Source organism: Episyrphus balteatus, chromosome 2 (genome assembly GCF_945859705.1).
Source record: "Episyrphus balteatus chromosome 2, idEpiBalt1.1, whole genome shotgun sequence".
In the NCBI taxonomy this organism is placed as follows: Eukaryota; Metazoa; Arthropoda; class Insecta; order Diptera; family Syrphidae; genus Episyrphus; species Episyrphus balteatus.
In genome coordinates, this window is record NC_079135.1 from 74,450,558 (window position 1) to 74,469,629 (window position 19,072).

At 30.7% G+C, this 19,072-nt stretch overlaps 1 protein-coding gene across 1 annotated transcript; it reads right to left on the reverse strand.

The window, feature by feature from the left end:
* Positions 1-280: 280 nt before the first annotated feature.
* On the reverse strand, positions 281-1,982 carry LOC129909522 (UDP-glucosyltransferase 2-like). Its single transcript, XM_055986597.1, has 3 exons — positions 1,360-1,982; positions 1,082-1,250; positions 281-1,024 (listed from the first exon to the last, which is right to left on the reverse strand). Exons 1-3 carry the CDS (start codon positions 1,980-1,982, stop codon positions 281-283), a joined length of 1,536 nt encoding a protein of 511 aa, XP_055842572.1.
* Between the last annotated feature and the right edge of the window lie 17,090 nt (positions 1,983-19,072).

Below are 19,072 nucleotides of genomic sequence, written 5' to 3' on the forward strand. Positions count from 1 at the left end.
TTAAAGGTACTAGGCTTAACGAATTAAAACGCAATACAATTTTTTTTACATTTAAACATTTTACATCTAATCTTTTAATGGTTATTTGGACAATATTGTGAGTTTAGTATCGAGAACTAATAAATATTTTGCACATTATGTAGGTTAGGTTCTTAATTTGTCTAGAAATATTGAAAACAACTTATGTTTAAATATTATAAGGAATGTTATAATGATCACGGTTCGAGAAGAAATACAATAAAATTCGACAAAGATTTGTTAAGCTAAAAGTATAAATTTATTATTCTATTTTATTTTTATTTTTTTTCTCTTTAATACTCCATAACAGTTTTGCAAACATAACAATCACAAGCTTTCCTAATAACTTAATAACTTTAAAAACTATATAAACTATTACAACTAAACACAAAATAACATCAAAACTATTTTCTTGAAGAATATTCATCTTCTTCAAAGGACTCTGCATATGAGGTGCTCCTCTATGCCTTATTACATACTCAATCCAATAAACAGCATTTTCACGTGCTGTCAAAGGTCGATCTCTATAAAGTGTAGAGAATTTCTGCACAGTATTCTTGTATTGTTCATTTTGTATAACATTCAAAATTGCATCTCGAAATGATTCTTCAGTCATTGTTTGATAATTAAGAGTAATACCATGTCCTTTCGATGCCATTATTTCTGCATTCATGAACTGATCACCCATTACTGGCAATGCGACCATTGGAACTGCATGATATTCCGATTCGGTAACACTTCCTTTGCCGGCATGTGTTATAAATAGTTTAATGTTTTTATGAGAAAGAATATCATCTTGTGGAAGCCATTTCTTGAAAAGAATATTTGAGGCGTTTCTAGGACCCTCGGATTGATCGTATTTCCAAATAACATTGTACGGCAATGTGGATAAGACTTTGAAAATAATCTCTGAAGTATTTAGTCCTAAATGATGACTGCGAACATTTGATCCAAGGCTAAAAAATATCGCTCCATTGGGTGAGTTGTTAAGAAATTCTTTAATATCCTAGAAGTTATGTTCTGTTTTAGTTTAAAAATATATAATTTCAAAGCTTCAACTGACCTCAGGTAAAGGATCAGGCTTATCTTTTATTTGTATTCCTCCCATTTCCACAAGGCCAGGAACCAATGGTCTTACTGGACCTTCACTAAAGTGGTGATTGAAGAGAATAAGAGAAATATTCTCCTTCATATCCGAATATGATGGGTACTTGTCTTCCGGGAAATTTTTACTACAATCGAAAAGTGTTACCAATTCAAATGAACAAATGTAATAAATTGATATTATTTACTCACTAATAAAGACGTCTGGAATTAAAATCATAACTTTTTGTCACAAACCATTCTAAGATGCTAAGAATAAAATTTTGAATTCTTCCTGCAAAATCCATTGGTTTTGAGTCTATAAACGGTGACAAGGGTACAAAAGCCGGATGTGTAGGGCTTCCAATAAGTCTAGATATGTGGCCAAAAGGTTGTACTATCATTGACAAAACCACTGGACACTTAAAGTGAGCCGCTACACCGAGTTGAAAATCATTAAAAATATAACCAAGAATCAATAAATCAAAGTGATTGTCCTCGTTTATGAAATTAATAAAAGCAGGATCCGTAGTAAAATCTGGAAATGCTTCGGATACTTTTTTAATCAGAGAAAACAATTTGATACTCCTGAGATAGACAGGAACATCTTTTTGATCATTTACTATGGAATTTACTCTATCAGATGTAACTCCTTGATGTTTTAGAAATATATGTCTGTAGGGAGGATTTGTTTCACTTAATGGTGTTGCTGTTATCAATGTGACATTATGACCGCGTTCAACTAATGCACGTATTACTGACATATGAATTATAACATGTGATGGACTATGGGTCAAAAATAGTCCAAGAATGTTTGCTGCCTCGACACTACTCGTAATCAAAGTAAATAAAACAACAACTAAACGAATTTGGAAAATCATTCTTTTACGTCTTTTAATGTCTACGCATGAAAGCGGTCTTAACTTAACTAAACTAAAACTTAACTGAAACGCAGCACTAATCTTAAGAGACAAATTAAAGAAACTTGCTTAAAATTGATAACGTTATTGATCTCATTTAAATACATATTTGACTAAGAAAGGTGTCGGTTTGCCTTTGACAAATTTGTATGCTTATTCAACCAATTTCAGCTATGGGGTGTGTGCCTAATTGGGTTATTGTCAAGTTCATAAAGCAATTCAAACATATTTGTTAGATATTTGTATGAAGGTCATGACAGTTATATAAATCATTCAATGTTTAGTTAAAGAAATGGTTAAAAAAAACGACTTTGAGATTTAAATGATTTAATTTCTAATATGTTATGTATGAACATGCCACGTTTGGTGGCATTTCAAACATAATTAAGAAAAGAAACATCATTATTTATATGAGAGAAGATACAAGATTTTGAGGTATTTTTTAATGTCTGATTCAATAAAATGGAAACGAAACTATACGACCAACCTATAAAAAGTTTTTCCCTTTTATGAATAGTCTTATATTTAAGAAATGGCAATTTTAAAAGTAACGTTTTCGAGATATTACAATTTTCTTGAAAGCGGCTACATACAGGGTGTCCCAAAAGTCATCGTCGAAACAAAAATGGTAGATAGGGTAGGTGGTGACAGTTATCAGAAAAATAATTAAAAAAATCGCAGCCATTCAAAAAAATTTTAAAAAAATGTCACCCTGTGACGGTTTTTCATGCGCAATGGCTACAAATCATAAGTTTTCTCATTTTTTTCTTTTGCTACTGAGCCTTGAATAACCCTGCTAACTAATGCATTGAAAAATTGTAACTCAGCTGCATCAGTTTTAAAGCAAATATCACTTTTTTGCCCAACTAAATACTCAAAAATTTTACATGACTCTAATTCGATGAACGTAATGTAAAAAAAAATTCACTACGATGTTTCGGCAAGTTATTCTAAAAGTTGGTGTGTTCAATTCTCTTTTCAAAATTGTATAACATTGTTGAGAATATTCCATAAATAACCGAGATACAAATTTTTGCTTAAGAAATCTGACTTTTTTTATTAGGTAATTTTTCCATATTATTTAATTTTTGTACCCTTTCAGAACCGAATTTGTATTTTTAGAAGTATTTAGGTATTGATTTTTAAAAGATAAAACAAGCTTTATTAATAGGTACTCTAAAAGTAATAGTTGGTAGACTACGCTTTAGCAAATGTATGAATGGAATAGTGAAAAAACCTATCCTTTTGATCTTTTGACCGGAAATGGCGACCGCAAAACACTGCGATATAACGATTTCGATTAAATTTGGTGATTCTAATACGGAAATGTGACGGAAATATCATATTTCCCTTTTTTGGTAATAGTTGACATATTTTTTACACGGTTAAAAATTCTGTGGTTGTTTTTAATACAACCTTTGGAATTAGGCCTTTTTCAATACAAAAAAATAATAATAATTTTGAGATTTTATTACACAGTTTTTTAAATTTTCAAAATTTCAAAAAATAAAGCGAATATATCGAGGTGCCGGGCCCCGGAACAAAACAATTTTTTTTTTCTCTTAATCAATTGAGACATCAGGAAAAAGGTCTTCTCATAATTGAAAACTAAAAGTTTCTTTTACATAAGAATTTCCAATCCCACATATTTTTTACTTGCGATATAGGTACTATACAGGGTGTCCCACAGTCACCGCCCCAAATGAAAACCATGGGTTCCTGAGGTCATTTTAAGTCGAAAAACTTAAGAGGTAATTTTCTCGTTTTAGTCCCGTTTTCGAGTTACCACGGTTTTTATGATTTTTTCTCTCTTGTCCTTTAACTGGCATTATCTTTGCCAAACTACGTTTGATTTGAAAGATTTTTTTTGCAACCAATCAAGAATTTATTGCAGTTTTAGTTTGTCTCAAAATTTTTTTTTCTGCGGACAACCGTTTCTCCACAATTTTGCATCAAACACAATTTTCTTCGTTTTTTAAGTTGTTTTTTACACTTTTAAATCATTTAAGTCAAAAAAAATACGTTAATGAGTATTAATTTTTTGTGCTTATTATTAAAGCCCAGTTTATTTTCATAAAAAAAATAAGTTTTATTTCATAAAAAAGGCTACTGAAAGTAATTAAAAAAAAATTAACAAACTGAGTGAATGAAAAAAAAAATAATTTTTAAATACAAAATTAATTTAAATGAATTAAAACTTTTTCTGAGCTTTATCTATTTGTTCTTTTCTTAACCACAATAGCTCAGAAAAAGTTTTTAATTCATTTAAATTAATTTTTTATTTAAAAATTATTTTTTTTTTCATTCACTCAGTTTGTTAATTTTTTTTAATTACTTTCAGTAGCCTTTTTTATGATATAAAACTTATTTTTTTTATGAAAATAAACTGGGCTTTAATAATAAGCACAAAAAACTAATACTCATTAACGTATTTTTTTGACTTAAATGATTTAAAAGTGTAAAAAACAACTTAAAAAACGAAGAAAATTGTGTTTGATGCAAAATTGTGGAGAAACGGTTGTCCGCAGAAAAAAAAATTTTGAGACAAACTAAAACTGCAATAAATTCTTGATTGGTTGCAAAAAAAATCTTTCAAATCAAACGTAGTTTGGCAAAGATAATGCCAGTTAAAGGACAAGAGAGAAAAAATCATAAAAACCGTGGTAACTCAAAAACGGGACGAAAACGAGAAAATTACCTCTTAAGTTTTTCGACTTAAAATGACCTCAGGAATCCATGGTTTTTATTTGGGGCGGTGACTGTGGGACACCCTGTATACCAAGTTATGCATTCGTACAAAAAAAAAAGTTGAGATAACATTTTTCCATTACGATGATAGACAATGCGAAAAAAGTGGGTCCCGGAAGTCCGTCTTTCCGTCTGTCTGTCAGTCTGTCAGTCTGTCAGTCTGTCAGTCTGTCAGTCTGTCAGTCTGTCAGTCTGTCAGTCTGTCAGTCTGTCAGTCTGTCAGTCTGTCAGTCTGTCAGTCTGTCAGTCTGTCAGTCTGTCAGTCTGTCAGTCTGTCAGTCTGTCAGTCTGTCAGTCTGTCAGTCTGTCAGTCTGTCAGTCTGTCAGTCTGTCAGTCTGTCAGTCTGTCAGTCTGTCAGTCTGTCAGTCTGTCAGTCTGTCAGTCTGTCAGTCTGTCAGTCTGTCAGTCTGTCAGTCTGTCAGTCTGTCAGTCTGTCAGTCTGTCAGTCTGTCAGTCTGTCAGTCTGTCAGTCTGTCAGTCTGTCAGTCTGTCAGTCTGTCAGTCTGTCAGTCTGTCAGTCTGTCAGTCTGTCAGTCTGTCAGTCTGTCAGTCTGTCAGTCTGTCAGTCTGTCTGTCTGTCTGTATAAGGAACTAGAGCCTAAACGGATGGACCGATTGACTTCAAACTTGCTATGTAGCAGTTTTTGGAGACTCTCCAGAGGGGTTTTTGGAATTAATTTTTTTGGACCAAAAATAACGGTACCTATCATACAAAAATTTCGGAAAAGTTTAATTTCACGAAAACGGCTCCAACGATTTTGTTAAAAAAATTCAAATGTTAGTTTTTAAGCAAGATCTATCTTTTGAAGAAAAAAATTTTTTTTGAAAATCATTATTAACGGTACCTGCCATAGGACCGCTTTTTCCAAATCGGATTTTCTGTAAAACTACTTATTGTATTTCAACGAAATTTTTTATACAAAAGCATTTATACAATTTTAATATAAGCCAAAAATAAAATTTTGAAAAAAATAATTTTTGGATTTTTTAAAAAATTTTGAAATTTTTTTTTTGAAAAATCAAATTTTCGAAAACGGGACATTGAATTTTTTTGAAATTTTGTTTTTAGATGTTGGTTAGTTATTTCTACAAAATGGCATACCAGTTTTATTTTTAAACTTTTTTTTCAAAAAATTATTTATAAAAAATTAGTTTTTTAAAAAACGGATCTAACGATTTGTTTCTAAAAATGCACCTTAATATATCAAATAAAATTGCATACTTGTTTTGTGGGGCGATTTGATTTCAGATATTGTTTTATTTTTTTGAAAAATGAATTATTGTTTTGTTTTTTTTTTTTTTATATACCTACATTTCCCAAGTTTCTATATAAAAAGTCTTAAATATTTAAGCAACTTGAACTCTAAGAGCAAGTTCGTGCGACCCAGTCGTGCATTTTATTTCTTATACCTACATTCCGAAGCCGATATCTTTTGACAAAATATTCGAAATTTGTCTTGAATTAAAGATATGAGTTCATTATCAACAGGCCTATGCATTGAGAAAAAAATATACATTTTCAAAAAAAGAGGCTTTAATGATACCTAACTGAAAACCAAAAGATTGTTGGTCTGGTTGCTGAGTTATTTGCACTTTTTTCTTACATTCGGAGGCAGGACCAAAGTCACGAAACATGTTTTGGTTTACAGATATAAGTTCACAGTGAACAGGCCTGTTGATTCAGGTAAAAAGTAACAAATCAATTTTTTTTTATTTTGACTTTCGCAAAAAGTTCAAGAAAAATTAATTTCGAAAATATTTTCCAAATCCATTGAGTGAGAAAAAAAGGGGAAAATTCGAAATTAATGCGGTTCTATAACTTACCGCAAAACTCTAGAAAAATTTCATGTCTGAAAGTCGCAATATTTAAAATCAAACCGTGAAATGAAGATGTTATTACATCTTATTTGAAAAATTACTAAAGCTATTTTTAAAGTTATTCTAAATTAAAAAAAAAAAACACAATATCAAGGCAAATTGACGTCACTGAAAAGTTATGCACCTTTTTATTTTAATCTATTAGTTAATTTGTCATTGAAATCTATCTGAGTTCGTCTTATTGTTATTAGCTTTGTTAGTTTCGCATTTGCTGCTAACGTGTTCATTGTTCCATTTTTATTGAACTTATAGCTAAACTAAACTAATAGCTAACGTGAGCATTTGAACTGAACTGAAATTTCGTTACAACGATTTATTTTCTCATATTTTTTTCTTATTATAAAAATTAAATACAGAATTTTAGTATCCTTACAATAACCAGAGCTGTCTTACCATTCTTAAGTTGCTCTTATGTCTATAGTGCTATAGATGTCACCTCGATCATTCATTAAAAACTGATAAAAACTTTGTCATCAATCACAGAAGTGACGGTATTCAGCTTCTTAACAATCAACAACTTCACCCACCAGTCAATGACTTATCAAGTTAAGTACATGGCTTTATAGATACATCTGCAGGGGCGGACTGGCCCACCGGGCAACCTGGATTTTTCCCGGTAGGCCCTCAGGCAAGAAGAACATTTTTAAAAGCACTTGAAATTCTATTTTGTAAAAGAAAACTTTCTCATAAAATGCTCGGTTGCTAGTCAATATAAACATATTGTGGCCTCCTATGGATCTTTCGAAGTCCACAGAATTATGTTTGTGGCCCTTTTAGTAAATTTAGGCCCCCTATGGATCTTTGAAGGCCGACCGAATTTTGTTTGTGGCCCTTAAGTCAATGTAGGCCTCCATAGGAGGATCTTTCAAGTTTCACAGAATTATGCTTGTGGCCCTTTTAGTAAATGTAGCGGGCCTCTAATGGATCTTCCGAGGTTCACAGAATTATGTTTGTGGCCCTTTAATCAAATGAAGGCCCCCTATAGATCTTTGAAGGGGGACTCATCGCAACTCGACTCAGGTAAGAACTCGACCTGAGTCGAGTTGCGATGAGTCGGGTTATCTTGAGTCGGGCTATGGGTTGAATCGGGCTGTCGTGAGTTGGGGTGTACAAAGTCGTGTTGTCCTGAGTCGGGCTCTGCTTCTACTCTTTGAAGGCCCACCGAATTTTGTTTGTCCCCCTTTAGTCAATGTAGGCCTCCTTTCGATCTTTCAAGGTTCACAGAATTATGCTGTTGGCCCTTTTAGTAAATGTAGGGGGCCTCCTATTGATCTTTCGAGGTCCACAGAATTATTTTTGTGGCCCTTTAGTCAATGATCTTTTACAATAAAGTTCCTATCGATATGCATCCTTTTGAAATTTTTAAATTAAAATATTGTAAAAACTTAATCGTTCATAACTGTAAGTGCTTCCGTTGTTTTTTAATAATTTTTTTTAATTTAAAGTATTTTTTTAGAAAATTTCCGCTCCTGCCTAAAAGGGGGCTGATAGAGCCCTCCCCCCCTCTTTCCATAATAAACAATCACCCATTATTTTGCTACAGACATCTATACCAACATATGTCCATAAACATAAACATAAAATATACCTATGTCAATTTTTGCAAAAACGTCAACGCCATATTTCCGTTCTCCGAATCTTTTGAGAAAAACTAAAAATGCATTTTTGTTAGAATCAATAAGACTATTTCGTACACCAAATTTTGAGACCCGTTTTCGAGAAAATTGAAATACCTCAAAAACGGTATATGGGAGATATGGGTTAATAAGGAGATATCAAAAAAATAAAAAAAAAACGAGTCTAGGGAATTACGTAAAAATCATCTGTACCAAGTTTCAAGCAAATCCATCTACCTGTTTAGGCCCTAGCTCGATGTACAGATGGACGCACAGACCGACGACGTAATGTTAGTTTTGATTAAAACCTCAATTTTTTTCTACACGAAATCTATGCTTGCCGTATAGAGCAAGTAAAAATAGTGGGATTGAGTGTCCTTTTGGCTGTAAACCAGTGCAATTAGAAGTGCTATAGTTCGTTTTTGAAGAATTACCCAAATAAATCAAAAGTTTGTGAAATATATGAAATAAAATGCACTACTCGGGTCTAACGTATTTGCTCTTATGCTAAAAGTACTTCTGTTCTTATGTTAAAGCTTTTTACTAAACAAAATTAGGGAAAATTAAAATTTGATATTTTTTATGAATTTCCTAAGTAGTCAAAATAATAAATAAATAAAATCTGCTTTTGTAATTAATTAAACACTGTTTTAAATGATCTTTTGCACAAAACTAAGTACCTATGCCATTTGATTTCTTGCATGAAAAGGAAAAAATTTTCAAAATCGTTAGAGGCGTTTTATAAAAAAACAATTTTTTATATATAAACATTTTCTAACATTAAAAAAAAAAGTTGGTAGGTATGCCATTTTTAGGAAACAAAACCAAAATTCGATAAAATTCACCAATCCGTTTTCAAAAACTCGATTTTTCAAAAAGATAGGTACAATTAGTTTCGTTGCTAAGAAAAATTTCAAAATGTCCTCCAGGGAATCACCCAAAACTGTTAACTACCAAGTTTGAAAAAAATCGCTCCATTAGTTTAGGCTATAACTCGCGGTACTTACAGACGAATAGACAGACAGAATAGCTGGACCCACTTTTTTAGCATACTCTATCATCGTAATGTCATGTCTGATGGTTATCTCGAGTCCAATTTTTTTTTCGAATCCTTAACTTGCCCTATAGTGCAAGTAAAAATGTCAATTTGTCCCCACCAGTTATAACCACCAGTTATAAATTGAATTTAATATAGCCACTGAATTCGTTAGAACATCACTTTTTAGATAATTTTATTGTGAATAAGACTGTCTTTGGCCATTTTTGGTTAAAATGAGTAAAAATGGAGCTATTAAATATAAATGTTACCAACCTCTTTTCCAAGATGGCGGCTGCTTTCGACATCTTATTATCCCAAAAAATTGGCTTTTATGATAAGGATATTCACCCAAATACATTCCACGAAAAAAATGTAGTCCTGCGAAAAATGCGATTTGATTTACTAATTTGCCTGGGCTATAATATAATTCTAGAACGTTGTGTTGAGATCAAATAATAATAATAACATTTTACATTAGTCAAACAAATTAAAATAACGCTTTTTTCGATGTATTTGTGTTGTCTTGAAGGTGCTACCTTTTATATTAGATATATAAAGAATACATATTTTATTTTGACTAAACTGAAAGTAACACCCACTTAACGTTTTAAAATGGATGTTATATAACTCAATCACTCAAATAAATTGATCAGCAGATTGATCACAGATTATAGATCAATAAACGTGAAAAAACTAAATATCAAGAAACAATTTCTGCATATCAACTTTTCTTTTTAAAAATTTTGAGAGTAATTATGCATTTGTGGCCCTTTTCCTAAAAGTCCCGGGAGGCCCTTTGATCCCCAGTCCGCCCCTGTACATCTGCATTAAATCACAAGGAACATCATGAAATGCATGCGACAAAACGTGACTGCAACCATTAAGCAACAAAATCGGTAGAATGTTTGCTTAGATATACGAGTACCTTATACTTTATACAAATATAGGTATATTTATATATTATTTTCATTGAACCCTCCTGCAACAGTCGGCTTCATCTTGATACATTCAAATTTGATAAGTGGGTTACAAAATGACAATTACTCTAATCGTTAGAGAATGGCTAAACGCCCACAGCTGCAATCCGCATCAGAAACCTTCAGGCTTCAGCACATCAAGACCAAGAGAAAGGCTTGGGATGTTCATGCTCATTCCTCTCACCTGACAAATATAATGATCCGCTGCAATGTTAGCTCATTAGCAATAACGATAAGCTATGCAATCACATATGAGTAAAGGGTATACAGCAGAGTTTTGTAATGTTAATTATCCTTTTAACCAACATCCTCCTTGCGGCCAGCAGCTAAAGACTCTTCCCATCGAACATGCAATCAATCTTGGCTAACTCCCATTGACCAATAGCTTAAGACCTAAACAATCCCATCAATGCATTAGTCAGTTTATCGCACATTTATATGGCATTTCCATGGTATGCATCCCGAATGCCAACTATCTAATATAAACCATCTACGATGGGGAGATGGCTTAAAACGAAATCACGCTTAACCTTTTAACACCACTAAGTTTTGCAGAAAAAAAACCTTCTCAAGCTATAAAGAGTTTTGCCATAGTATAAGAAAGACGATGAATCATATCAAATGGCGGAACCGAGTTCATGAAGAAGCACATCACAAATTCGAAAAGGTTATAGCGTGCACTTTTAGAGTAGTCATTATGAACGTCACGTAGCATCGTTATTGCTGGGCTAAAATTTCATTGTGAGTTGAGGACTGAAAGGGCCTTATGTTGGAAAATGTTGTTTGAAATTTTTTTTCTATTTGCATCATCTGTGGTAATAAGCTAAAAGAGCTTATGTCGACATAAGTGAAAATCGATTTTATTTGCTTAACATGTTCACCATTTGTTCAGCTTTGTTTTAGTCTGGGTCTCATTTCTCTACGCAAAATATAAACCATTAAATTTAAAAAAAATCATAGTAGCTTAAGTCTTTTTGGACAAAAACTGCATTTGCATAATAGCTTATGTATATGTTAAAATAAAATCGTCCAAATCTTAAAAAGAATAAATTTTTTTAAATCAGCTTAAGTCGTGACATAAGCTTTTATGACAATTTGAATTCAAATATATTCATCGCTTAGGTCAACATAAGCTATTTTAAACTTGTGGTCGAGTGAACCATTTGTGTTCTTATGTCGACTTAAGCCATTTTAAAAATTTGCATTTTGAACCAAAACCAATTTTGCAAAACAGCTTAAGTAACATAAGTTGTTTTGTTCCTTGAAATGTCCGCCAAATTGTATACTTGAGTCAAAGTAATATATTTTTTCAATTTTAACGGTCGTCCCGAACGTTTTCAAGAAAAAATATACATAATGGAAATTAAGGGTATACCAAACCTGTATCCTATAAAAAAAATTGTTAGTCTAGCGGCAACAGTTTAAAAGTAATCACAAAAAAAGTACAAAAAAATCATGTCCACAAATTTCATTTGCTTATACTGAAAAATGATAAAAATTGACTTAAGCTCTTTTAACTTATTGACACAGTTATATTTTTTAATGCGATGGGAACGGGTCGTTATTCTGTATTCCAAAATTCTGTATGACCAAAATTCTGTATCTGAAGAAAAAATTCTGTATGAACATTATTTCTATTATTCTGTATTTCAAAATTCTGTAAATCCAAAATTCTGTTTTTAAAAATTCTGCAAATCCATTATTCTGCTTTTAAAAATTCTGTAATTCTAAATCTCTACATTAAAACATGTCCCTCAAGTAAGCAGAGCAAGTAACCCAAAATTATATCACGTGCTCCCCCACTTTTGGAAAAACTTAATGTTCTGCTAACTCGATTTAAAGTTAGCAGAGCAATTACCAGAAATTGCCTTAAACTGTTAGTACAAAATTCGGGTTTGGTTTAATATTTAGGTGCCAAACAAAAATTCCAAAAATAATTTTTTTTCTGTGATCTTCGAATTTTTTTTTTTTTTTTTTAAATTATCTTGAATAATTAAGTGCTTTGAGTTAAGTACCCAATTTTCTAAAAAAATTTCCGAGATTTTCCATTAAAAAAAAATATTTTCATTTTCCATACAAATTCATGTTCTACTAACTTGAATTTGTTTTTTTTTTTTAAATTCCAATTTTTCGAAAAAATTGGACATAAATAATTGAATGTTCGACTAATTTTAATTAGTTCTGTATGACCAAAATTCTGTATCTGAAGAAAAAATTCTGTATGAACATTATTCTGTATTCCATTATTCTGCTTTTCTATTATTCTGTATTTCAAAATTCTGTAAATCCAAAATTCTGTTTTTAAAAATTCTGCAAATCCATTATTCTGCTTTTAAAAATTCTGTAATTCTAAATCTCTACATTAAAACATGTCCCTCAAGTAAGCAGAGCAAGTAACCCAAAATTATATCACGTGCTCCCCCACTTTTGGAAAAACTTAATGTTCTGCTAACTCGATTTAAAGTTAGCAGAGCAATTACCAGAAATTGCCTTAAACTGTTAGTACAAAATTCGGGTTTGGTTTAATATTTAGGTGCCAAACAAAAATTCCAAAAATAATTTTTTTTCTGTGATCTTCGAATTTTTTTTTTTTTTTTTAAATTATCTTGAATAATTAAGTGCTTTGAGTTAAGTACCCAATTTTCTAAAAAAATTTCCGAGATTTTCCATTAAAAAAAATATTTTCATTTTCCATACAAATTCATGTTCTACTAACTTGAATTTGTTTTTTTTTTTTTTAAATTCCAATTTTTCGAAAAAATTGGACATAAATAATTGAATGTTCGACTAATTTTAATTAAGCGCTCCATTTTCCGATAAGTTTTCCAAGATTTTCATGTTCTGCTGGCTTGAATTTCATTTTTCTCAAAAAATTCAATTTTTTTCGACAAAATTCGAATGGAATTATTAAGTGCATATTTGAGATAAGTACCCTATTTTCCGAAAAATTTTCCGAGATTTTTCATTAAAAAAATATTTCATTTTCCATGTTTTTTTTTTGTAAGTTGTTCTTTCTTCGTTATTAAACATAAAACCATCGACACACAATTTATCCTTTCCTTTATTAGGTTTTAATAATTTAATATTTTCCATTTTTCTGAATTCATTTTATATCACGATTAACAACACTTAACTTAAGCTGTCGAACGCAAACTGCTTCAAGGTTCTGCATAGAAAATATCAAAATTCTGTACTCCAAAATGCTGTAAATGATAAAAGAAAAATTGTTTTGATAATGAAAAAAGTGCGCACTTTTTTCATTATCAAAACAATTTTTCTTTTATCATTTACAGCATTTTGGAGTACAGAATTTTGGAATACAGAATTTTTAAATCCAGAATTTTGTGTTTACAGAATTTTAGAATACAGAATTTTGAATTTACAGAATTTTAAAATACAGAATTTTGAATTTACAGAATTTTAAAATACAGAATTTTGGAATACAGAATTTTGGAATCCGAATTTTGGCCCATACAGAATTTGGGAGCGGGTCATAATTCTGCTTGTCAAAATTCTGTACGACAAAATTCTGTGGGGTCAAAATACTGTAATACCATAATTCTGTACGTCATTATACTGTAAATACAAAATTCTGTACGTCAAAATACTGTATGAACAAAATACTGACATGCTAAATTCTGTTTTGTAAAATTCTGTACGGCAAAATACTGTATATCAAAATTCTGTAAAAATGCTGTAAAAAAATATCGTTTTGATAATGTAAAAAAGTGCGCGCGCACTTTTTTACATTATCAAAACGATATTTTTTTACAGCATTTTTACAGAATTTTGATTTACAGAATTTTGATGTACAGAATTTTGAAATACAGTATTTTGACCAACCAGAATTTTGCTATACAGAATTTTGACTTTCAGAATTTTTTTCCTACAGCATTTTGCACATACAGAATTTTGACATACAGTATTTTGGCATACAGTATTTTGAATACAGAATTTTGCAACATACAGAATTTCGACCCCAACCCACAGAATTTCGACCCCAACCCTAATGCGATATTAACATAAATTAATAGATACAGGTTCTTATTATCAAGCACGATAGAAAAATGTTTTTACATTTATAACCGTTACCGTAAGTGCGTGAAGCCTCACCCTAAACAAATGGGTTTACTTACTTCAAATTTAAAAGTTTTTAGGATTTTTATTTTTCAAAATGGTATATAATAATAATTCTTGTTTTAAAATACTTATTGTTTACAAAATTGTAAACAATGCGATATAGGTTCTATAGGATTTGTTAAGAAAAATTAAAATAACAATCAGACATCGCATCACAATGATGAGAGGATGAGAAAATGTGGGGTCCCGAAAATCTGTACGTTTGTCTGAGAGTCTATTTGCCTTAAGGTGGCCCTTAGGTAGGTATATTGTTTTTTTTTTTTTTCGAAATTGCAAAGTGGATGGACATCAATTAGTTCTAAGAGCGAAAAAAAATTCTCTAATTTTTGCGGATTTATATTTCAACTTTTTAGTCTCCCGGTACAACCCGCTAGTTTAATGGAAAACCCCATATAAATCTTGGAGAGGAATAGAGTCAAATAAAAATCTAAACAAAATTAGGGAAATTTTTTCTCAACATTTCCAACCGGATGTTTACTATCCAACTGCATGTCCCAAATAAGAACCACCCTTATGTGCATGTCTGTATATTTGAAGCCATTTTCATCAAATTGGTATGGAAAGCTTTAAGGTTATTAAAGTTCGAGTTTTGCCATGGTCTTCACGCTGTTTGGGCTAATTCAACTGAAATATAATTTTTATTTGGGAACGTAATTGATCTTTTGGTAAAAGTTGCTTAGTTTTTAAATACATTCATTAAACAAAAAATTCAATTTAATCTTATCAAACATTTTAGAAGAAATGTAGAAATATATAAAGAATAGTTTTTTAAATAACGAAAATACGTTTTTAAATGGTTTAAATTTCAAAACAAAGAATTTTTGGATTTTTTATTGAAAATTGTCGGAGTCATTTTTTAAATAATGAATTTTAAATATTACAAAAAAAATGCATGCCCTTTCGATGAAGAAATTATTAATCCGTCCATTAGGACGCAATAACAAAAAGCTTACTTTCTCGTTTTGAAAAAATGATTATTCGAAAGTACAAGTTGAAATATAAAAAAAAAAATTAATATACATGAAAAATCAAACAATTCAAAAAATAAAGGATGAAACATGTATTTTATTCTTTTATATCATTTTTTGGGGAATTTATATTAATATTGGATTAAACTATTTCCTGGAAATGTCTTTCCAGTTTCAAATCGGACATCCTGCGGGACACTGTGGTGTATGCGTAACATTTTTGTCTATAAAAAAGTTTAAATAGTGTATATAAAATGTTCTATCGGTGCAGTGCGACCTTAAAACACTTTTTTACAAGCCTTTAATATCTTCTTCTTCTTCCTTTTTTCTCGGCGCTGTTATGATCTCGATGTCGAGGGGATCATAACCTTCCCACGTTACTGCTTCACACTAGTGATCCGCCTGTGGGGTTCGCCGGGTTGACCTCAGAAATCGGCGGCAAGCCTCCCGGTTTTGTATTGTTCCGTTTCTGAGGCCAACTGAATGCTGGTGTTTTTGCATTTGCTTGTACCAGGAGTTTTTAGGCCTACCTTTCTTTTTATTTCGTGTTGGAACGTTATATGATATTGCTTTTTTGACGGGGTTCTCAGGATCTCTCCTTTGAACATGGCAATACCAACTGAGTCGGTCGTGTTCAATTTTTTGGGAGATGGTATTTTTACCTTTAATATCTAAACTATTTATATTTATCTAGGCCCATATTTTGTTTTAATTTAAAATCAAAAAATATTTTCTCTTATCCCTGAATATTTGCAGGTAAAACGAAAAGGGCAACTGTACATTTAACTGCAATAATGTCAAGACTAGTCAATATTCCACATTGCTTTAGCAGTCTTCTTTGCAAAATCAATGAAAATGGCCAAATCGTGCACTACAACGACGTCAAGAAAAATTTATAACCTATAGCTTTTGTCATGATGGCTTGTGGTGGGTTTTGCTAGCAACTGACTATAATAGTTTAAAAGCGATTGATTTATGTTTAGAGGATTTAAATTTTGTTTTTAAAGAAGCTACCGACAATGAGAGAGAGGCTTCTAGGTTATGATGAGTTATATTTATGTGTGCCAGCAAACAGTAGGGACACATGGTGAAGATGATACTTATTTTGTTCGTGATTATAAATATTGATTTATAACTTAGGTATAATAGATAAGCTTTTTTATATATTCAAGGTAAGTACGAAAATAAATAAAACACTTCGAGATAAACTATCTTCCCTAAAATTATTATGCTTCGAATCTCAGTACATACATATGCTTTTAGAATTACAATAAAAAATAAAAAAATATATGAGGAATAAAATTGTATAACATATTTTTAGTTCAAAACTATTTAAAAATCTTATAAAGGCTTCTGGAGTGTTGAGTTAAAGAAGCCACGCACAAAAAACCTTTTTCACACTTGTATCTATTTAAAAATGTTTTTTTTTTTTTTAAGGGTAAACTAAAGTTTATCGTTCTGATAGATTTTCATATCTAACAACACTATAGTTTTATTGTAAAATATTTAATTCACATTGAACTCGAGTTTTTTTTTTTTATTTACTTTACACTTTTAGAAATGTATAAAAGCAATTTTATTTAAAATCTTAAAAGTTTCGGTTAAGAATTCAATTTAAAAAATTCGTTCCAATATAAATAATGGTTTTGTGTTACTCATAATGGATAAGATTTTATTCTTAATTTTATGATCACAAAATATTGATATATTTCGAATTATTATTCATTTTTGGCTCCAGGTCAGATAATTTATGCAAATTACTTTAAACAAATCAGTGCAATGAACACTAAATAAGTCTTTGGATCAGTTTCAGTTGTTTTACCTATATAATCTTAATGACTTAAGCTGTTTATTGTCTTTTTTTTATTAATCGGTGAGACCTTTTATAAAAGTGTTTGCAGCTCAAGTAATAAAATTTTAATTTCATAAAAAAAAAATCAAATTTAAATGCATTATTAAGTTTTGTTTTTGTTAGATTTTAAAGCAGTTTCAAATTGAAAAGGCGCTGAAAGTAGTAAAAAAGAATAATAATATCCTGGATGGGTGTATTTTTTTCTCTTTTTTTTTGTATTGTTTATCAGATAAATCTCTGATTCATCAATACCTACTTTCTAATTTCAAGAGGCCAACAAACATCTCTCACAACACAACCTCCATATACAAAGGTCACAAAAATACATTTAATCAAAATTAAACTAGAGTCATGAGATATGGTCAAAAATATTTGTACTTGATCTATCTTAAGGACAGGTATTGTGTTCTTGAAAAAGTTGTTGAGTTCAGCTGATGAGGACTCATATATAGAGGATCCGAAAAAAAGATTGCGGGACAATCTACTTCCTCTTCTTTTTCCCGATTAAAATACACATGAAAAAGTTTTCCGTTTGTAGTTTAATAGCAAAAAAAAAAAAGAAAAGCGCCAAAAACATCAGGGAAATGATTTCTTCATTTGAATTTTTCTTACCCAACTCGTTTTTTTATTTGTTTTGGTCATTTTATTTGACAAATCACATAAGAAATATTTCGGAATTCCAAAAACTAATCTGTAGGTTCTCTGGGGCCCTACTCTGTATTTTGTTCCGAAAGTCAATTCTATTCGAAAGTGCTTTCCGTTTCGCTTTATAATTACATTATAAAACATTCGAAATATACAAAATAGTACTTAATACTATTTCCACTTACGGAATAGTTTATTTTTGAATTCTGAATTTATTTTATATGATTTTTTGTCAAAGCAAGTTATTATTATAATAACTATGGAATACATTTTTTTATTTCTGATACAAACTTCTTCCATAAATTGTTGGATTTTCTTGCCGTCATGTTCTATTTAAATAAATGTTATTTGATTAACCATCACTAAAATTTATTTTCAAAAAAATACATTTTGAGACATTCCTTGTGCATTCACATTTGTTGTAAAAACAAATTTTCCGTATTCGAATGCTTTTGCCAATCGAAAACGAGTTACGGGATACGAAAATTCCACTTTCGGAATTTTCATTTTGAAAGTAGCAGATTTCATTCTGCTTTAGAAATAGAAAGTACAAAATATTCGTTTTAGAAATTTTTAATTTTCGAACGAAATGCAGAGTAGGGCCCTATTTATCTTAAACACACACCAGACAAATCCGGTAGTTTTGATTTTATTTTTTTTTTTGCTGGGACTTTCACTGCTGCTACAAATATCGCTTGTATTAAAATGATAAGAAAACGACTCCCTCTGAAAGCCCTAAGAGGTGTTTAATAACAACGCTCCAACTTTACAATAATTTACACTTTTCTTTACAACGTACCAATAAATGATTTACTTAAACCTCAACTGTGCACTTAAGTTTTCAACCTCACAATATTATCAAATATGCAAATATTTAATATTTTTCATAATTTTGTTTGTGAAAACCTATTTTTATTTAAAGAACGCATCACGGGCTTTAAGTCGATTCTCCTCGAATTTATATACAAAATAGAGCTATCTTTTCGCCAATATGTACCTGTTTTCATGCAGCATATCGTAATGAAGAAGCACTTTGTTGCTTTTATTTTGGTAGTTATCATCAATTGAATAAAATAGCTATAACCTTATTCGGTCAACATATCGGAGACCATACATTCTACGTAAAACAATAACTACTTAACAATTGCTTCTACTTGGAGGAGAATGATTAAAAAACAACTACAATC